This window comes from Cherax quadricarinatus, chromosome 23 (assembly GCF_038502225.1).
Source record: "Cherax quadricarinatus isolate ZL_2023a chromosome 23, ASM3850222v1, whole genome shotgun sequence".
In the NCBI taxonomy this organism is placed as follows: domain Eukaryota; kingdom Metazoa; phylum Arthropoda; class Malacostraca; order Decapoda; family Parastacidae; genus Cherax; species Cherax quadricarinatus.
Genome location: NC_091314.1, coordinates 17,162,415 through 17,185,240, shown reverse-complemented (window position 1 = coordinate 17,185,240; position 22,826 = coordinate 17,162,415). Strand labels below are relative to the sequence as shown.

The 22,826-nt window shown below is 39.0% G+C and overlaps 1 protein-coding gene across 1 annotated transcript in view; it reads right to left on the bottom strand.

The window, feature by feature from the left end:
* Positions 1 to 4,733: 4,733 nt before the first annotated feature.
* The window catches only part of LOC128685571 (angiopoietin-related protein 2), a 107,657-nt gene continuing 89,564 nt past the window's right edge, over positions 4,734 to 22,826 (bottom strand). Inside the window, exons 11-12 of the mRNA XM_070088114.1 lie at positions 5,992 to 6,183; positions 4,734 to 5,564 (exon numbers count right to left, since the gene is read on the bottom strand). Coding sequence (XP_069944215.1) covers positions 5,465 to 5,564; positions 5,992 to 6,183 — 292 coding nt within the window. The 3' untranslated portion in view covers positions 4,734 to 5,464. The remainder of the gene's footprint in view (positions 5,565 to 5,991; positions 6,184 to 22,826) is intronic.

Sequence of the window (22,826 nt, the reverse complement as noted above, 5' to 3'; positions counted from 1 at the left end):
TACAAGTTTTAGATTAATCACGGAGTCTTAGTCATAAGTCTAGTTGTAGATTCAATATAAATCTTATATCATTTTACTCAGAATATCTAGTTTGTAAAATTACTCTCATCCTATGATTACAGGCATAGATCCTGATGTAAACTTTTTACAAAACGAATTACATGAATCAACCAGTAACTGTAATTACTACACAGTAGACCAAACAAAGACATTACTCAGTGCAAACAATAACATAAGCATCTTTAACTACAATGTCAGATCCTTGAGCAAACATTATGATGACCTCACAGCATTACTCAGTTCCCTTCATTCCAATATATCAATCATCACACTCACAGAAACCTGGCTTAAGCCTGATATTACAGATTTCTATACCATTCCTGGCTACATGGCCATACACAACTGTAGAACAGACCAGCAAGGGGGAGGAACAGCTATATACTATTCAAATCAATTCGAATGTATCAATAAATCTTGCACAAGGGATGAACATGGAGAATATATCATAGCCAAATTTAAATCAAAAGACCTGCAAAAACCCCTCACAGTTATAAACATCTACAGAGTACCACAGTCAAACATTTATCACTTTAGTGAAAAACTAGGAAACATGATTACTGATGCACACATGAATAAAGACCACCTACTACTAACAGGTGATTTCAACATAAACATACTACACGACCAGGACCCACAAGTAACCGAATTCACAAACACAATGAGTAACTGCCTGTTGCTACCAGCAATATCTAAACCTACAAGAATCTCCGAGACAAGCATCTCCTTAATAGACCACATCTGGACAAACACCATATCCCCTTTAAAATCAGGCATAATCACGGACAACACTACAGACCACTACCCAACCTTTCTCATAACTAATCTGGGCAAACTACCACAAGACATTACTTAAGTAGCCTTCAGACTACATAACGAGACAGCAGTTAACAACTTTATAGCAGCAATGAATAGCATCGATTGGCAAAATGAGCTTGAAACATATACAGATATGAATGAATGTATAAATAATTTTCTAAAAAAAAGCCCAATGCCTCTATAACAGACATTGCCCTAGAAAAACTAAACAGATCACAGCAAAGAGACTGAATAATCCCTGGCTAACACCAAGCATCCTCAAATCCATTAACACAAAGCACAAATATGAAAAACAGTATAGAATGGGTCAAATAACTAGAGAACAGTCGAGAAATTACTCGTCAGCACTTACCAGCCTGATAAGAAGGTCAAAAAAATTGTATTATGAAAATAGATTACATAACATCAAAGGTGATATGAAAAAAAACTGGAAAAACTCTATCTGAAATTCTTGGAACTAAAAAGTTATCCAAAAACAAAGCAATCAAACTAACAAAATCAGATGAACCCCTACTCCAACCGAAACAGCAGACTTAAAGTTTTCTTCTCCACCATAGGAAAAAATCTAGCAAACAAAATACCAAGCACAAACGCCCATCCATCAGACTACCTCATAGGAACCTACCCAAATACGCTATTCCTAGCTCCAACCAACCACACTGAAGTTATGCTCATCATAAACACCCTTAAAAACAAGGCAGGAGACATAAACAACTTGCCTACTTTTATGTACAAAAAAGCTTCTCAAGTATTGTCACCAATTATTGCAACGCTCTTTAACAAATCCATTGAATCATCTACCTTCCCAACAATCCTCAAAATAGCGAGGGTCACTCCGATCCATAAAGGAGGTGACCAAGCTGACTTGAATAACTATAGACCAATATCTAACTTACCACTGCTCTCTAAAATCTTTGAAAAATTAATTCATAGATGGATCTCTTCCTACCTCAGTTTAGATTCAGGAACAATAAAAGCACAAGTGACGCTATCATACACATGCTAGAACTAATATATACCGCACTTGAAAAGAAAGAAGTCCCGCTGGGCATTTTCATTGATTTACTTAAAACTTTCGATACAGTCGACCATGAACTACTGTACTCCAAATTAATGCACTAGGTTATCAGAGGCCACTCCCTCAACCACCTAAAGTCATACCTTAGTAACAGAACTCAATATGTATATGCAAATGATGCAAACTACTCCACCCAACCAATCACAGTAGAAGTCCCACAAGGAAGCGTCCTTGGACCACTCCTCTTTCTCATCTACATCAATGATCTACTGAATGCATCACAGCTACTCAAACCCATATTATTTGCAGATGACACTTCATATGTATTTTCCCACCCAAACGCAGTCATACTAGCAAACACAGTCAATGCTGAATTACAGAAAATATCTGCCTGGATGATGACTAACAAACTTACCCTGAACACTGATAAAACCTATTTCATTCATTTTGGAAACAAAGCTGCAAATGATCCAATAAACATTACGCTAAATGGATCATCAGTCACAAAACTCACAGAGGGAAAATTCCCAGGTATCCACCTTGACAGTAGCCTTAAGTTCCAGACACATACAACAAATCACCAAGAAAATCTCCAAGACTGTAAGCATACTATCAAAGGTACTACGTTCCACAATCAGATCTCCTGGCACTGTACCATTCACTCATATACCCTTATCTTACATATGGAATTTGTACATGGGGATCAACAACATCCAATCACCTAAAACCCCTAATAACCCAGCAAAAGGCAGCAGTAAGAAAGTTAACAAATTCCCACTCCTGTCAGCATACTCCACCAATTTTCAAAAGTCTGAATCTGCTTACCATTAAGAACATCCATACTTATTCATGTGCCTACTACATACACAGAACAATACACGGAAATATAAACCCCTCACTCAAACTTTTCCTCACCAACCTAAACAGGACACATGACCACAACACAAGATACAGATCTCTTTTTGATATACCTCGTGTCCATATCACACTGTGTAAAAACTCTATGCACATAAAGGGCCCCAAAATATGGAATTCATTAGCTGAAGATATTAAAGTAACCCAGTCTGAAAATCAATTTAAGACTCTTCTCAAAAGCCACTTAATCACCTTAGACTAAATGCTAAATACTCAGTATACATTTACTCACCTATGTACTCCCACATCATAACTGAAACAATCACACTGAACCTTTTATCCATTGTTGACAGGACTATAATTGAATCATTGTTTTTCACAAAAGCATTTTAGAATATAAATACGTATATCTTTGTATTATACAAATTTTGATTCATTTATAATTATTATTCTACTGTACAACTATGAAATAATTACTTTCCTACTGTACAACTATGATATACTGCTCCTTAGTATTAAGTAGAATAAGCCAGTAATGTTAAGTTGGCCCATAATGCCAAGGCATAATAGAGGCTCTCTTTGTATTGCATCCCACTATTGTATATACACAGTCTCAATGTACTGTTTGCAAAGACATTAAATAAATAAAGTAAATAAATAAATAAATATCTCCAGGCCTTTCTTACATTACGCTTGCTTTTCATTTTGAATTTTTATTCATACAAAAAAATAGAAAATTTACTTGAATGCAAACTGCTGCATTATTGTAATAATTGTATAAATGATGTTGGTGCATTCCTAAATGAGTATCACACTGGCCAGTTGGACACGTATTGAACAAGTGATGTCATTTGCGTACTCTGGAATATTGGTAAAAATCAAAGACTTCTGCTACTTTGAGCTCAATTTCAGTCCTGAAACTAATCAAAATTATCTCTATTCCTATAATATATCTTACATTTTATCAAATGAGGCCAAGAAACTGAGAATACAACCATAAAAAACATACAAAAATACACTGCAAAGTTGCTGTTTTAAACCAAAAACATAATCATAATTTTTTTCTCATGCACTGTGTGCTGCAGGATTTTTTTTATATGGTGCACACTTACCGCATAGACCCATTCTCCTATATCTAGGCCCAGATTTACCACTCACAGCTGAGTTCGTGGTGTCATACTATGGGACCAACACTGGCTTGACCAATACCAAAAGGGTTAAATGTTAGTTTCCAAAAACTTTATAGTGCAAGCAACCTGGACAGTTTTCACAACGTGTCTGCTTTGGAAAGAGTTTCATTAGCTATGTACAATAAAATCTCACATTTCATGTTTTTTTATACATCATGTTTGAAATTTATTTCCAAACTTGACAGATTGTGGGAAATGGTAGTTTTTCATGGCATAATGTTTTAAAAGAGGCATTTAGTCATCTGTCTCATCATTGATGAGAGTAAAAAGATTTTGGAGTCTGCTGAGTCCTACAGTTTAAAGGATTCATTATTATGAGAAGCATCATGTACCTTTGTTGATTCCTCAATAGTTAAAGTAAAATTTCTGTCCTCAGAATGCAGTCTCTGTCATAATTTAGTGACAAAATGTTCATTGTAAATGTTGATTCTCTTGTTAGTGCCTGCACTTGAACATGGGGTGTTACTAGTGACCTGTAACTAAGATTATTTTATAAAAATAATGGGAAACGGAGAGAATTGTAGTACTGAATGAGGAGTAAAGTTCATTTCTGGAAAATAATTTGCTTTTAAGTGTGAAACATCATGTATTGTACCAATAAAGTCTTCTCTTGATCTGGTGTTTCAACTCTGCAGTGTTGTCAGCATGAGGTGGTTCGTACATACAAATGAGTCTTATTTCTTGTTGAATTTGCTTGAGAATGGTGTGTGGGCTAGCTCCCTGAATCTAATGCTGTTCATGAAAATTTTTGAGAGTTGTTCTAGTTACAAGAGGTCAGTAAGACTAAAAAGAAATAAGTATTGAGTTCTTTAAGTGCCCAAACTTGCCTTTTAAGATTTATTAGGAATAGGATAATAACATTGTTATATTAATGCTACATTAGTATTACAGTATTTATTAATTACTGAAGCTTTGCATTTCATTGCCACAAAATATAGATGAAAGCATATCTAGAAATAAGCCTTAGAGTTGACCAACATGTTTTAAAAGACTATAGTTACATTTTATTGGCAGTCCACCAACCTATTCTTCATTAAGTTTATTTCAACCATTTACATTATCAAATGATATAATTTTGTCATTAGAAGTATTTGTGATGTCTTGCGGTTATCTGCTGTATATTAGGTACATTATATTCTCAACGTAAATTAATTTATAGTTTTTCCCCATTTATTTCTCTGAATCCAGAGTAAGCAGAATTTTTGTTTGGTTTTATGAAGGTACACTGTACATTATCCCAAATCTGTAACCATGATTTGAATTTGTATTTTGTTGTAGTTTACTCTTGATTCTTTACATTTTTGTAATAGCACATGTGATAAAGTAGTTCTTCATATTGCAATATCTTAAGTTTTAATTATATTCATCCTAAGTCTGGTTAAAACCTGGTACAGCATGATACTGACAAGTTGTGGTTAAGGACATGTGTAGTATGTTTGGAGTGAATGGGATCCCAGGACATAAATGTTTTCATAATGAAATGTCCTAAGTATTTTCTCACATGTCTTTAGCCATATACAAAGTTTTATGAATAAGTTGGATATTCATAAACAGCATATGGATCATGGTCTGGGTTAAAATTGTCTGGTGAAGTTGTTGTTGTTATATCCTGGTTGTTAGATGATCTGAAGAGGAAGAAAAAGAAAATTTACCCTTCAACAAAACTGAATTTTCTCAAGTAGTCACATGCATTAAATCTTGATTTATATCAATAAAGTTCATTTAACCCTTAAACGGTCCAAACGTATATATACGTTCTCTCACCTAGTGCCCCAAACGTATATATACGTTTCCTTTGTCATTCATTCAACATTGGCACGATATGCCTGAGTTGCCTAGACATGAGAGAATAGGTGTGTGCACTCAGTGTGCGCCATATGAAAAAAATTGGGGATGCCTGGGTACCAAATGATCTTTTTTCCTATTAAAAAAAAAAATTCTCGAAAAATTTGGGGCGCTGCACGAGTGAACGTATACGTATATACATTTGGACCGTTTAAGGGTTAAGGTATGTCACTTAAGTAAGTACTACAGAATGTATAAATTTTATACCCTGGTTTTCTTGCTTGCTTTTGAACTTCCTTAAAATCTTTAAAGACGGGATCTCCAACATTTCCTCCCCGACGAATCATCATACTAGACTTCCAGAGAGAATACTGGGGTCCTCGGAAGTCATACCAGTACAGGCCAGTGTATTGATGGTCAGCTGGCACTGGGCCATGGAGATACCTCCCATTCAGGTTGCTGGAGAATTAGTAGGTTTAGTAATACTCTAAAAGTTTAGAGCACAACACAGTACTGTGCCAAATTAATGTACCACATAGTTTTTCCAGTGCTCAAACTTTCCTTAACATACGATAGAAGGTAAATACATAGCAAAAAAAAAAAATCATGAGAAAGATATGCTAAATTGTAAGCAATTGCTCTTTATTTTTCAAATGTGAAAATATGAAAGCAGTCTTTTTATGTAAATTTACAATACAATGTTAAATATTTTTCACTGATGGGCTTATGTACACAAGTAGTGTATCGTATAGTCATAATTACATTTGTGGAGTCTCTAATCTTAATAATGCTCATGTTTCAGGCATGACTGAAGCTAACTTACACAGTAATATAGGTACATATTACAGGGTTTCCCTCATATTTTTGCATGATTCCTTTATGCTATTATATGATGTCCCATGTCTATCAGTGATTTCATATGTATGATGTACATTCTCCATGTATGATTGTTGAAGATCCTAGAACGTAAGAAAATAAATTTTGTTTTTAACACACTGGCAATCTCCCACTGAGGTACATTGCCCAGCATGTTAACAAAAAAATTATATTCTTTACATTCAAGTAACTTCACTAATCACACAAGGAGAATGTGAAAGTTGAAAGTGAACATTAATAAAAATAAGGTGATGAGGGTATCAAATGATTTAGATAAAGAAAAACTGGATATCACATTGGAGAGAGGGAGTATGGAAGAAGTGAATGTTTTCAGATATTTGGGAGTTGACGTGTCAGTGGATGGGTTTATGAAGGATGAGGTTAATCATAGAATTGATGAAGGAAAAAAGGTGAGTGGTGCATTGAGGTATATGTGGAGACAAAAAATGTTATCTATGGAGGTAAAGAAGGAAATGTATGAAAGTATAGTGGTACGAACACTCTTATATGGGTGTGAAGCCTGGGTTGTAAAAGCTGCAGCGAGGAGATGGTTAGAAGCAGTGGAGATGTCCTGTCTAAGGGCAACGTGTGGTGTAAATATTATGCAGAGAATTCAGTTTGTGGAAATTAGGAGAAGGTGCGGAGTTACTAAAAGTATTAGTCAGAGGGCTGAAGGTGGTTTGTTGAGGTGGTTTGGTCATTTAGAGAGAATGGATCAAGGTAGAATGACATGGAGAGCATATAAATCTGTAGGGGAAGGAAGGCGGGGTAGGGATCATCCTTGAAAAGGTTGGAGGGAGGGGGTAAAGGAGGTTTTGTGGGCGAGGGGCTTGGACTTCCAGCAAGCATATGTGAACGTGTTAGATAGGAGTGAATGGTGATGAATGGTTTTGGGGACCTGATGAACTATTGGAGTGTGAGCAGGGTAATATTTAGTGAAGGGATTCAGGGAAACCAGCTATTTTATATATAGCCAGACTTGAGTCCTGGAAATGGGAAGTACAATGCCTGCACTCTAAAGGAGGGGTTTGGGATATTGGCAGTTTGGAAGGATACGTTTTATATATATATATATATATATATATATATATATATATATATATATAATAGTTATAGGTAGTAGGTTGGTAGACAGCAACCGCCCAGGGAGGTACTACCGTCCTGCCAAGTGAGTGTAAAACTGAAGCCTGTAATTGTTTTACACGATGGTAAGATTGCTGGTGTCTTTTTTTATCTGTCTCATACACATGCAAGATTTCAGGTATGTCTTGCTACTTCTACTTACACTTAGGTCACACTACACATACATGTACAAGCATATATATACACACCCCTTTGGGTTTTCTTCTATTTTCTTTCTAGTTCTTGTTCTTGTTTATTTCCTCTTACCTCCATGGGGAAGTGGAACAGAATTCTTCCTCCGTAAGCCATGCGTGTTGTAAGAGGCGACTAAAATGCCGGGAGCAAGGAGCTAGTAACCTCTTCTCCTGTATATATTACTAAATGTAAAAGGAGAAACTTTCGTTTTTCCTTTTGGGCCACCCCGCCTCGGTGGGATACGGCCGGTGTGTTGAAAGAAAGAAAGATATATATATATAATAGTTATAGGTAGTAGGTTGGTAGACAGCAACCGCCCAGGGAGGTACTACCATCCTGCCAAGTGAGTGTAAAACGAAAGCCTGTAATTGTTTTACATGATGGTAGGATTGCTGGTGTCCTTTTTTCTGTCTCATGAACATGCAAGATTTCAGGTACGTCTTGCTACTTCTACTTACACTTAGGTCACACTACACATACATGTACAAGCACATATATGCACACCCCTCTGGGTTTTCTTCTATTTTCTTTCTAGTTCTTATTCTTGTTTATTTCCTCTTATCTCCATGGGGAAGTGGAACAGAATTCTTCCTCCGTAAGCCATGCGTGTTGTAGGAGGCAACTAAAATGCCGGGAGCAAGGGGCTAGTAACCTCTTCTCCTGTATATATTACTAAATGTAAAAGGAGAAACTTTCGTTTTTCCTTTTGGGCCACCCCGCCTCGGTGGGATACGGCCGGTGTGTTGAAAGAAAGAAGAAAGATATATATAATAGTTATAGGTAGTAGGTTGGTAGACAGCAACCGCCCAGGGAGGTACTACCGTCCTGCCAAGTGAGTGTAAAACTGAAGCCTGTAATTGTTTTACACGATGGTAAGATTGCTGGTGTCTTTTTTTATCTGTCTCATACACATGCAAGATTTCAGGTATGTCTTGCTACTTCTACTTACACTTAGGTCACACTACACATACATGTACAAGCATATATATACACACCCCTTTGGGTTTTCTTCTATTTTCTTTCTAGTTCTTGTTCTTGTTTATTTCCTCTTACCTCCATGGGGAAGTGGAACAGAATTCTTCCTCCGTAAGCCATGCGTGTTGTAAGAGGCGACTAAAATGCCGGGAGCAAGGAGCTAGTAACCTCTTCTCCTGTATATATTACTAAATGTAAAAGGAGAAACTTTCGTTTTTCCTTTTGGGCCACCCCGCCTCGGTGGGATACGGCCGGTGTGTTGAAAGAAAGAAAGATATATATATATAATAGTTATAGGTAGTAGGTTGGTAGACAGCAACCGCCCAGGGAGGTACTACCATCCTGCCAAGTGAGTGTAAAACGAAAGCCTGTAATTGTTTTACATGATGGTAGGATTGCTGGTGTCCTTTTTTCTGTCTCATGAACATGCAAGATTTCAGGTACGTCTTGCTACTTCTACTTACACTTAGGTCACACTACACATACATGTACAAGCACATATATGCACACCCCTCTGGGTTTTCTTCTATTTTCTTTCTAGTTCTTATTCTTGTTTATTTCCTCTTATCTCCATGGGGAAGTGGAACAGAATTCTTCCTCCGTAAGCCATGCGTGTTGTAAGAGGCGACTAAAATGCCGGGAGCAAGGGGCTAGTAACCTCTTCTCCCGTATATATTACTAAATGTAAAAGGAGAAACTTTCGTTTTTCCTTTTGGGCCACCCCGCCTCGGTGGGATACGGCTGGTGTGTTGAAAGGAAGAAAGGAATATATATAATAGTATATAATATAATGGTAGTAGGTTGGTAGACAGCAACCACCCAGGGAGGTACTACCGTCCTGCCAAGTGAGTGTAAAACGAAGCCTGTGATTGTTTTACATGATGGTAGGATTGCTGATGTCTTTTGTCTGTCTCATAAATATGCAAGATTACAGGCATGTCTTGCTACTTCTACTTACACTTAGGTCACACTACACATACATGTACACATTTATTTATACACACTCATCTGAGTTTTCTTTGATTTTATCTTAATAGTTCTTGGTCTTATTAATTTTCCTTTTATATCCATGGGGAAGTGGAATAAGAATCTTTCCTCCGTAAGCCATGCGTGTTGTAAAAGTCAACTAAAATGCCGGGAACAATGGGCTAGTAACCCCTTTTCCTGTAAAGATTACTAAAAAGAATAAGAAGAAGAAAATTGTCAAAGTGGGAAGTCTAAATGTGCGTGGATGTTGTGCAGATGATAAGAAAGAGATGATTGTGGATGTTATGAATGAGAAGAAGCTGGATGTCCTGGCTTTAAGTGAAACAAAGCTGAAGGGGGTGGGAGAGTTTCAGTGGAGAGGAATAAATGGGATTAGGTCAGGGGTTTCAAATAGAGTTAGAGCTAAAGAAGGAGTAGCAATAATGTTGAAGGATAAGCTATGGCAGGAAAAGAGGGACTATAAATGTATTAATTCAAGGATTATGTGGAGTAAAATAAAGATTGGATGTGAAAAGTGGGTTATAATAAGCGTGTATGCACCTGGAGAAGAGAGAAGTGTAGAGGAGAGAGAGAGATTTTGGGAAATGTTGAGTGAATGCGTGGGGAGTTTTGAATCAAGTGTGAGAGTAATGGTGGTTGGGGATTTTAATGCTAAAGTGGGTAAAAATGTTATGGAGGGAGTAGTAGGTAAATTTGGGGTGCCAGGGGTAAATGTAAATGGGGAGCCTTTAATTGAGCTATGTGTAGAAAGAAATTTGGTAATAAGTAATACATATTTTATGAAAAAGAGATTAAATAAATATACAAGGTATGATGTAGCACGTAATGAAAGTAGTTTATTAGATTATGTATTGGTGGATAAAAGGTTGATGGGTAGGCTCCAGGATGTACATGTTTATAGAGGGGCAACTGATATATCGGATCATTATTTAGTTGTAGCTACAGTTAGAGTAAGAGGTAGATGGGAAAACAGGAAGGTGGCAACAACAAGTAAAAGGGAGGTGAAAGTGTATAAACTAAGGGAGGAGGAAGTTCGGGTGAGATATAAGCGACTATTGGCAGAAAGGTGGGCTAGTGCAAAGATGAGTAGTGGGGGGGTTGAAGAGGGTTGGAATAGTTTTAAAAATGCAGTATTAGAATGTGGGGCAGAAGTTTGTGGTTATAGGAGGGTGGGGGCAGGAGGAAAGAGGAGTGATTGGTGGAATGATGAAGTAAAGGGTGTGATAAAAGAGAAAAAGGTAGCTTATGAGAGGTTTTTACAAAGCAGAAGTGTTATAAGAAGAGCAGAGTATATGGAGAGTAAAAGAAAGGTAAAGAGAGTGGTGAGAGAGTGCAAAAGGAGAGCAGATGATAGAGTGGGAGAGGCACTGTCAAGAAATTTTAATGAAAATAAGAAAAAATTTTGGAGTGAGTTAAACAAGTTAAGAAAGCCTAGGGAAAATATGGATTTGTCAGTTAAAAACAGAGTAGGGGAGTTAGTAGATGGGGAGATGGAGGTATTGGGTAGATGGCGAGAATATTTTGAGGAACTTTTAAATGTTAAGGAAGAAACAGAGGCAGTAATTTCATGCACTGGTCAGGGAGGTATACCATCTTTTAGGAGTGAAGAAGAGCAGAATGTAAGTGTGGGGGAGGTACGTGAGGCATTACGTAAAATGAAAGGGGGTAAAGCAGCTGGAACTGATGGGATCATGATAGAAATGTTAAAAGCAGGGGGGGATATAGTGTTGGAGTGGTTGGTACTTTTGTTTAATAAATGTATGAAAGAGGGGAAGGTACCTAGGGATTGGCAGAGAGCATGTATAGTCCCTTTATATAAAGGGAAAGGGGACAAAAGAGACTGTAAAAATTATAGAGGAATAAGCTTACTGAGTATACCAGGAAAAGTGTACGGTAGGGTTATAATTGAAAGAATTAGAGGTAAGACAGAATGTAGGATTGCGGATGAGCAAGGAGGTTTTAGAGTGGGTAGGGGATGTGTAGATCAGGTGTTTACATTGAAGCATATATGTGAACAGTATTTAGATAAAGATAGGGAAGTTTTTATTGCATTTATGGATTTAGAAAAGGCATATGATAGAGTGGATAGAGGAGCAATGTGGCAGATGTTGCAAGTATATGGAATAGGTGGTAAGTTATTAAATGCTGTAAAGAGTTTTTATGAGGATAGTGAGGCTCAGGTTAGGGTGTGTAGAAGAGAGGGAGACTACTTCCCGGTAAAAGTAGGTCTTAGACAGGGATGTGTAATGTCACCATGGTTGTTTAATATATTTATAGATGGGGTTGTAAAGGAAGTAAATGCTAGGGTGTTTGGGAGAGGGGTGGGATTAAATTATGGGGAATCAAATTCAAAATGGGAATTGACACAGTTACTTTTTGCTGATGATACTGTGCTTATGGGAGATTCTAAAGAAAAATTGCAAAGGTTAGTGGATGAGTTTGGGAATGTGTGTAAAGGTAGAAAGTTGAAAGTGAACATAGAAAAGAGTAAGGTGATGAGGGTGTCAAATGATTTAGATAAAGAAAAATTGGATATCAAATTGGGGAGGAGGAGTATGGAAGAAGTGAATGTTTTCAGATACTTGGGAGTTGACGTGTCGGCGGATGGATTTATGAAGGATGAGGTTAATCATAGAATTGATGAGGGAAAAAAGGTGAGTGGTGCGTTGAGGTATATGTGGAGTCAAAAAACGTTATCTATGGAGGCAAAGAAGGGAATGTATGAAAGTATAGTAGTACCAACACTCTTATATGGGTGTGAAGCTTGGGTGGTAAATGCAGCAGCGAGGAGACGGTTGGAGGCAGCGGAGATGTCCTGTTTAAGGGCAATGTGTGGTGTAAATATTATGCAGAAAATTCGGAGTGTGGAAATTAGGAGAAGGTGTGGAGTTAATAAAAGTATTAGTCAGAGGGCAGAAGAGGGGTTGTTGAGGTGGTTTGGTCATTTAGAGAGAATGGATCACAGTAGAATGACATGGAAAGCATATAAATCTATAGGGGAAGGCAGGCGGGGTAGGGGTCGTCCTCGAAAGGGTTGGAGAGAGGGGGTAAAGGAGGTTTTGTGGGTAAGGGGCTTGGACTTCCAGCAAGCGTGTGTGAGCGTGTTAGATAGGAGTGAATGGAGACGAATGGTACTTGGGACCTGACGATCTGTTGGAGTGTGAGCAGGGTAATATTTAGTGAAGGGATTCAGGGAAACCGGTTATTTTCATATAGTCGGACTTGAGTCCTGGAAATGGGAAGTACAATGCCTGCACTTTAAAGGAGGGGTTTGGGATATTGGCAGTTTGGAGGGATATGTTGTGTATCTTTATATGTTTATGCTTCTAGACTGTTGTATTCTGAGCACCTCTGCAAAAACAGTGATAATGTGCGAGTGTGGTGAAAGTGTTGAATGATGATGAAAGTATTTTCTTTTTGGGGATTTTCTTTCTTTTTTGCGTCACCCTGCCTCGGTGGGAGACGGCCGACTTGTTGAAAAAAAAAAAAAAAAAAAAAAAATATATATATATATATATATATATATATATATATATATATATATATATATATATATATATATATATATATATATATATTTATATTTATATTTATATTTATATTTTTTCTTTTTTTTTAACAAGTCGGCAGTCTCCCACCGAGGCAGGGTGACCCACAAAGAAAGAAAATCCCCAAAAAGAAAATACTTTCATCATCATTCAACACTTTCACTTCACTCACACATAATCACTGTTTTTGCAGAGGTGCTCAGAACACAACAGTTTAGAAGCATATACGTATGAAGATACACAACATATCCCTCCAAACTGTTAATGTCCAGAACCCCTCCTTTAGAGTGCAGGCATTGTACTTCCCATTTCCAGGACTCAAGTCCGGCTATATAAAAATAACCGGTTTCCCTGAATCCCTTCACTAAATATTACCCTGCTCACACTCAGCAGATCGTCAGGTCCCAAATACCATTCATCTCCATTCACTCCTATCAAACACGCTCATGCACGCCTCCTGGAAGTCCAAGCCCCTCGCCCACAAAACCTCCCTTACCCCTTCCTTCCAACCTTTTTGAGGATGACCCCTACCCCGCCTTCCTTCCCCTACAAATTTATACGCTCTCCATGTCATTCTACTTTGATCCATTCTCTCTAAATGACCAAACCACCTCAACAACCCCTCTTCAGCCCTCTGACTAATACTTTTATTAACTCCACACCTTCTCGTAATTTCCACACTTCGAATTTTCTGCATAATATTTACACCACATATTGCCCTTAGACAGGACACATCCACTGCCTTCAACTGCCTACTCGCTGCTGCATTCACAACCCAAGCTTCACACCCATATAAGAGTGTTGGTACTACTATACTTTCATACATTCCCTTCTTTGCCTCCATAGATAACGTTTTTTGTCTCCACATATACCTCAATGTACCATTCACCTTTTTTCCCTCATCAATTCTATGATTAACCTTATCCTTCATAAATCCATCTGCTGACACGTCAACTCCCAAATATCTGAAAACATTCACTTCTTCCATACTCCTCCTCCCCAATTTGATATCCAAGTTTTCTTTATCTAAATCATTTGATACTCTCATCACCTTGCTCTTTTCTACGTTCACTTTCAACTTTCTACCTTTACACACATTCCCAAACTCATCCACTAACCTTTGCAATTTTTCTTTAGAATCTCCCATAAGCACAGTATCATCAGCAAAAAGTAACTGTGTCACTTCCCATTTTGTATTTAATTCCCCATAATTCAATCCCACCCCTCTCATGAACACCCTAGCATTTACTTCTCTTACAACCCCATCTATAAATTATTATTATTAAAGATTCGCCGGTATTCTCCTGGCCTGGGCCTTTTCCAAGTGGTGGCCCGGCCCTGGCTCCCTCTATAGGGAGTGTATGAGACCTAAGTCTCGCATGGGAGGAGGCACAAGTACCTCCTCATCTTTGGGACCAACTGTCCCCAGGCCTAGCCACAAGCTAGGCCTCTCTGGTCTGCCATCCCCACCCCAAGGGGACAAATGGGAATGACAGTCTTATGAGCTAAAACTGCTAAAGGCTCGGACTCAGGCACCTACCCTACCCTAGAAGGGTTAGGCATGGTATCGATCATGATCTATAAATATATTAAACAACCATGGTGACATTACACATCCCTGTCTAAGGCCTACTTTTACCGGGAAGTAGTCTCCCTCTCTTCTACACACCCTAACCTGAGCCTCACTATCCTCATAAAAACTCTTTACAGCATTTAGTAACTTACCACCTATTCTATACACTTGCAACATCTGCCACATTGCTCCCCTATCCACTCTATCATATGCCTTTTCTAAATCCATAAATGCAATAAAAACTTCCCTACCTTTATCTAAATAATACTCACATATATGCTTCAATGTAAACACTTGATCTATACATCCCCTACCCACTCTAAAACCTCCTTGCTCATCCGCAATTCTACATTCTGTCTTGCTTCTAATTCTTTCAATAATAACCCTACCGTACACTTTTCCTGGTATACTCAGTAAACTTACTCCTCTATAATTTTTACAATCTCTTTTGTCCCCTTTCCCTTTATATAAAGGGACTATACACGCTCTCCGCCAATGCCTAGGTACCTTCCCCTCTTTCATACATTTATTAAACAAAAATACCAAGCATTCCAACACTGTCCCCCCCTGCTTTTAACATTTCTGTCATGATCCCATCAGTTCCAGCTGCTTTACCCCCTCTCATTCTATGTAATGCCTCATGCACCTCCCCCACACTCACATCCTGCTCTTCTTCACTCCTAAAAGATGATATACCTCCCTGGCCAGTGCATGAAATTACCGCTTCCCTTTCTTCATCGACATTTAAAAGTTCCTCAAAATATTCTCGCCATCTACCCAAAACCTCCATCTCCCCATCTACTAACTCCCCTTCTCTGTTTTTAACTGATAAATCCATTTGTTCCCTAGGCTTTCTTAACTTGTTTAACTCGCTCCAAAATTTTTTCTTATTTTCATTAAAATTCCTTGACAGTACCTCTCCCACTCTATCATCTGCTCTCCTTTTGCACTCTCTCACCACTCTCTTCACCTTTCTTTTACTCTCCATATACTCTACTCTTCTTATAACACTTCTGCTTTGTAAAAACCTCTCATAAGCTACCTTTTTCTCTTTTATCACACCCTTTACTTCATCATTCCACCAATCACTCCTCTTTTCTCCTGCCCCCACCCTCCTATAACCACAAACTTCTGCCCCACATTCTAATACTGCATTTTGAAAACTCATCCAACCCTCTTCAACCCCCCACTACTCATCTTTGCACTAGCCCACCGTTCTGCCAATAGTCTTTTATATCTCACTCGAACTTCCTCCTCCCTTAGTTTATACACTTTCACTTCCCTCCTACTTGTTCTTGCCACCTTCCTTTTGTCCCATCTACCTCTTACTCTAACTGTAGCTACAACTAAATAATGATCCGATATATCAGTTGCCCCTCTATAAACATGTACGTCCTGGAGCCTACCCATTAACCTTTTATCCACCAAAACATAATCTAACAAACTACTTTCATTACGTGCTACATCATACCTTGTATATTTATTTATCCTCTTTTTCATAAAGTATGTATTACTTATTACCAAATCTCTTTCTACACATAGCTCAATTAAAGGCTCCCCATTTACATTTACCCCTGGCACCCCAAATTTACCTACTACTCCCTCCACAACATTTTTACCCACTTTAGCATTGAAATTCCCAACCACAAGTACTCTCACACTTGGTTCAAAACTCCCCACGCATTCACTCAACATTTCCCAATATCTCTCTCTCTCCTCTACACTTCTCTCTTCTCCAGGTGCATATACACTTACTATAACCCACCTTTCACATCCAACCTTTATTTTACTCCACATAATCCTTGAATTAATACATTTATAGTCCCTCTTTTCCTGCCATATCTTATCCTTCAACATTATTGCTACTCCTTCTTTAGCTCTAACTCTATTTGAAACCCCTGACCTAATCCCATTTATTCCTCTCCACTGAAACTCTCCCACCCCCTTCAGCTTTGTTTCACTTAAAGCCAGGACATCCAGCTTCTTCGCATTCATAACATCCACAATCATGTCTTATCATTTGCACAACATCCATGCACATTCAGACTTCCCACTTTGACAATTTTCTTCTTATTCTTTTTGTAATTTTTACAGGAAAAGGGGTTACTAGCCCATTGTTCCCGGCATTTTAGTTGACTTTTACAACACGCATGGCTTACAGAGGAAAGATTCTTATTCCACTTCCCCATGGATATAAAAGGAAAATTAATAAGACCAAGAACTATTAAGATAAAATCAAAGAAAACTCAGATGAGTGTGTATAAATAAATGTGTACATGTATGTGTAGTGTGACCTAAGTGTAAGTAGAAGTAGCAAGACATACCTGTAATCTTGCATATTTATGAGACAGACAAAAAAACACCAGCAAGCCTACCATCATGTAAAACAATTACAGGCTTTTGTTTTACATTCACTTGGCAGGACGGTAGTACCTCCCTGGATGGTTGCTGTCTACCAACCTACTACCTACTACTACTACTCTACTCTACTCTACTACCTACTACTCTATCACATGCCTTTTCTAAATCCATAAATGTAATAAAAACTTCCCTACCTTTATCTAAATACAGTGGACCCCCGGTTAATGATATTTTTTCATTCCAGAAGTATGTTCAGGTGCCAGTACTGACCGAATTTGTTCCCATAAGGAATATTGTGAAGTAGATTAGTCCTTTTCAGACCCCCAAACATACACGTACAAACGCACTTACATAAATACACTTACATAATTGGTCGCATTGGGAGGTGATCGTTAAGCGGGGGTCCACTGTACTGTTCACATATATGCTTCAATGTAAACACTTGATCTACACATCCCCTACCCACTTTGAAACCTCCTTGCTCATCCGCAATCCTACATTCTGTCTTACCTTTAATTCTTTCAATTATAACCCTACCGTATACTTTTCCTGGTATACTCAGTAAACTTATTCCTCAATAATTTTTACAATCTCTTTAGTCCCCCATCCCTTTATATAAAGGGACTATACATGCTCTCTGCTAATCCCTAGGTACCTTCCCCTCTTTCATACATTTATTAAACAAAAATACCAACCACTCCAACACTATACCCCCCCCCCCCTGCTTTTAACATTTCTGTCATGATCCCGTCAGTTCCAGCTGCTTTACCCCCTTTCATTCTACGTAATGCCTCATGCACCTCCCCCACACTCACATCCTGTTCTTCTTCACTCCTAAAAGATGGTATGAAGAAGAACAGGATGTGAGTGTGGGGGAGGTGCTTGAGGCATTACATAGAATGAAAGGGGTAAAGCAGCTGGAACTGACGGGATCATGACAGAAATGTTACAAGCAGGGGGGAATACAGTGGACCCCCGCATACCGGACGCCTTGCATAACGGACAATCCGCATACCGGACGCTTTGATCGCTAAAATTTTGCCTCGCATACCTCCCAAAAACCCGCTCAGCGCCCTTCGTCCGAGACGCGTCCAATGTGCGGCCTGAGCCAGCCTCATATGTTCCGCCGGTGCCATTGTTTACCAGCCAGCCTCCGCGGTAACATTCAAGCATACAATCGGAATATTTCGTATTATTACAGTGTTTTCGGTGCTGTTTCTGGAAAATAAGTGACCATGGGCCCCAAGAAAGCTTCTAGTTCCAACCCTACAGCAATAAGGGTTAGAATTCCAATAGAGATGAAGAAAGAGATCATTGATAAGTATGAAAGTGGAGTGCGTATCACCGACCTGGTCAGGTTGTACAAGAAACCCAAATCAACCATCTCTACTATTGTGGGCAACAGAAAGGCAATCAAGGAAGCTGTTCTTGCCAAAGGTTTAACTGTGTTTTCGAAACAGAGATCGCAAGTGATGGAAGATGTTGAGAGACTCTTATTGGTGTGGATAAATGAAAAACAGCTAGCAGGAGATAGCGTTTCTCAAGCGATCATAAGCGAAAAGGCTAGGAAGTTGCATGAGGATTTAATTAAAAAAAGGCCTGCAACTAGTGATGATGTGAGTGAATTTAAGGCCAGCAAAGGTTGGTTTGAGAGATTTAAGAAGCGTAGTGGCATACATAGTGTGATACGGCATGGTGAGGCTGCCAGTTCGGACCACAAAGCGGCTGAAAAATATGTGCAGGAATTCAAGGAGTACATAGAAACTGAAGGACTGAAACCTGAACAAGTGTTTAATTGTGATGAAACAGGCTTGTTTTGGAAGAAAATGCCAAGCAGGACCTACATTACTCAGGAAGAAAAGGCACTCCCAGGACATAAGCCTATGAAAGACAGGCTTACTTTGTTGATGTGTTCCAATGCTAGTGGTGATTGCAAAGTTAAGCCTTTATTAGTGTATCACTCTGAAACTCCCAGAGCGTTCAGGCAAAAGAATGTCCTCAAGGATAATTTGTGTGTGCTGTGGAGATCAAACAGTAAGGCATGGGTCACTAGGGACTTTTTCTATAACTGGTTACACCATGCATTTGCCCCCAATGTCAAAGATTACCTAACTGAAAAGAAATTAGAACTTAAGTGCCTCCTGGTGTTAGACAATGCCCCTGGTCATCCTACAGACGTGGCAGAGCGACTTTATGGGGACATGAGCTTCATTAAGGTGAAGTTTTTGCCTCCTAATACCACTCCTCTCCTGCAGCCCATGGACCAGCAGGTTATTGCAAACTTCAAAAAACTGTACACAAAAGCTCTGTTTGAAAGGTGCTTTGTAGTGACCTCAGAAACTCAACTGACTCTAAGAGAGTTTTGGAGAGATCACTTTAATATCCTCAATTGTATACACCTTATAGGTAAGGCTTGGGAGGGAGTGACTAAGAAGACCTTGAACTCTGCTTGGAAGAAACTGTGGCCAGAATGTGTAGACAAAAGGGATTTTGAAGGGTTTGAGGCTAACCCTGAGAGGAGTATACCAGTTGAGGAATCAATTGTGGCATTGGGGAAGTCCTTGGGGTTGGAGGTTAGTGGGGAGGATGTGGAAGAGTTGGTGGAGGAGGACAATGAAGAACTAACCACTGATGAGCTGATAGATCAACTTCAAGAGCAAGAGGCCAGACCTGGGGAAACTGGTTCAAAGGAGGGGAGAGAGAAATTGAAGGAATTGCCTACTACAAAGATTAAGGAAATGTGTGCAAAATGGCTTGAAGTGCAAACCTTTTTTGATGAAAATCACCCTCACACAGCTATTGCAAGCCGTGCTGGTGACTGTTACAATGACAATGTTGTGAACCACTTTAGACAAATCATAAAGGAACGAGAGGTACAGGCCACTATGGACAGATATGTTGTGCGAAAGAAGTCCAGTGACTCTGAAGCTGGTCCTAGTGGCATTAAAAGAAGAAGGGAAGTAACCCCAGAAAAGGACTCGACACCTCAAGTCTTAATGGAAGGGGATTCCCCTTCTAAACACTAACACTCTCTCTCCCCTCCTCCCATCCCATCAATCATCACCAGATCTTCAATAAAAGTAAGTGTCATGTAATTGTGCATGCCTTTTTCAGTTTGTGTGTATTAAAATTAACATTTCATGTGGTAAAAATTTTTTTTTTCATACTTTTGGGTGTCTTGCACGGATTAATTTGATTTCCATTATTTCTTATGGGGAAAATTCATTCGCATACCGAACATTTCGCATAACAGCCAGCCCTCTTGCATGGATTAAGGTCGCTATGCGGGGGTCCACTGTATAGTGTTGGAGTGGTTGGTATTTTTGTTTAATAAATGTATGAAAGAGGGGAAGGTACCTAGGGATTGGCAGAGAGCATGTATAGTCCCTTTATATGAAGTGAAGGGGGACAAAAGAGATTATAAAAATTATAGAGGAATAAGTTTACTGAGTATACCAGGAAAAGTGTACGGTAGGGTTATAATTGAAAGAATTAGAGGTAAGACAGAATGTTATATATCTTTATATATGCTTCTGAACTGTTTTATCTGGGTGATTATGTATGAGTGAAGTGAAAGTGTTGAATGATGATGAAAGTATTTTCTTCTTGGGGATTTTCTTTCTTTTTGGGTCACCCAACCTCAGTGGGAGATGGCCGACTTATTGAAAAAAAAAAATACATATGAAATCAAACAGAAATGTGGAATTAAATATTAATGGCCTGATTGAGCTTAGTACAGCTGCAATGGGCTTGGAAAATATCTTCTACACTAAATGAGGGACACTTTTATTTGAATAATAGTAATGTATTACTTAAACTGTGGTGATGTACTAGAACATAAACTTAAAATATTAAAAATTTGAAAAACCTAATACAGTGGACCCCCAGTTTATGATCAGCTCCCAATGCGACCAATTATGTAAGTGTATTTATGTAAGTGTGTTTCTATGTGTATGTTTGGGGGTCTGAACTGGACTAATCTAATTCACAATATTCTTTATGGGAACAAATTCGGTCAGTACTGGCACCTGAACATACTTCTGGAATGAAATAATATCGTAAACCGGGGGTCCACTGTATAAAGTACAGTGGACCCTCATTTTTCATAATTAATCCATTCCAGAGAGTGTGACTAATGGCAAAATTGACGATTTGGAAAACCATTTTCCCCATAAGAAATATTGTAAATCGAATTAATCCATTTCAGACCAAAAGTATTAACAAAAAATATTTTTTTTTACATCAAATATAGATTTACATACACAGAAAACAATGAGATGCGAAGAATAAAACAATAACATCACACTTACCTTTATTGAAGATTCATTGATGTATGAATAAAATATGTCATTACTTATGTTAGGAATTGTGGCGGCAGCAGCAGGGGAGTGTGTTTGGAGGCAGGACAAGATACTCCATCAATATGACACTAATATAAACTTTATGGTGTTGTGTTGTTGTTGTTGGGTGTATAAGGGCCACTGAGAGCATAAGCCATACATAATGTTGGTGAAGGCTGCAGCTGAGGCGGCGGTGTTTTCTGTAGCCCTTTATAACTCCAACAATATTGAAGGAGTTAGTAGAATTACTGAATCACTGAAGAAGGCACCCTTTACCACCATCACTTACCACCCTCTACCATCATCACTACCACCCTCTGCCACTATCACTACCACCCTCTGCCACCGTGATATCACTACCACCCTTTACCACCATCACTACCACCCTCTACCTCCATCACAATCGCTACCACCCTCTACCACCATCACAATCGCTACCACCCTCTGCCACCATCACAGTCGCTTCCACCGTCTACCACCACCACTTTCGTATTTTTCTACAAACTTTTTCTTGAATTATATCATGTTTCTCACATTCTTTACCAAAGGGCTGGCACTAGAAGCTTTCTTTGGAGCCATGGTAGCATATTTAGCAGTTGCAAGCACTAAAATGAATGGAATATTATGAAATGTATGAATGCATGGGATCATCCTCACTCACTGATAAACAATGGCACACTGGCTGGGAATGGACCTCTTCAAGGGGGGCTCCTTGGCGTGGTGAAGCGGCTCTTGGTTTGAGGAATTAGACCTGTCTGTCTTCTTCCTCAGACCGAACCTAATTACCCCCCAGTCTCCCCTCCCCTATCCCATCCTCCCCATCCTCCCCTTTTTCCTTTCTTCCTCCTCCACCCCACCCCTCCCTTTTGTCCTTCCTCTTTTTGGCCTTTGGGATTTCTCCCACAGGCGCGCTAGTTCCTAGGTAGGGGAAAGGATACCGGGGTCCATCCCATTCCGTTGAGGTTCTTGGCAGTGGCATAGTTTGCCGTGGAATCTGGATCGCCTGGGGATGTCCCGATCCCTCTCCTGTATCCTGGAGTAGCTTTGGGTGTCTTTGGGGCGACGGGTGTATCTCTGGAAGCCACCTTTCGGATTCCGGGGGTGGTGGCCAAAGGAGGTATGCTT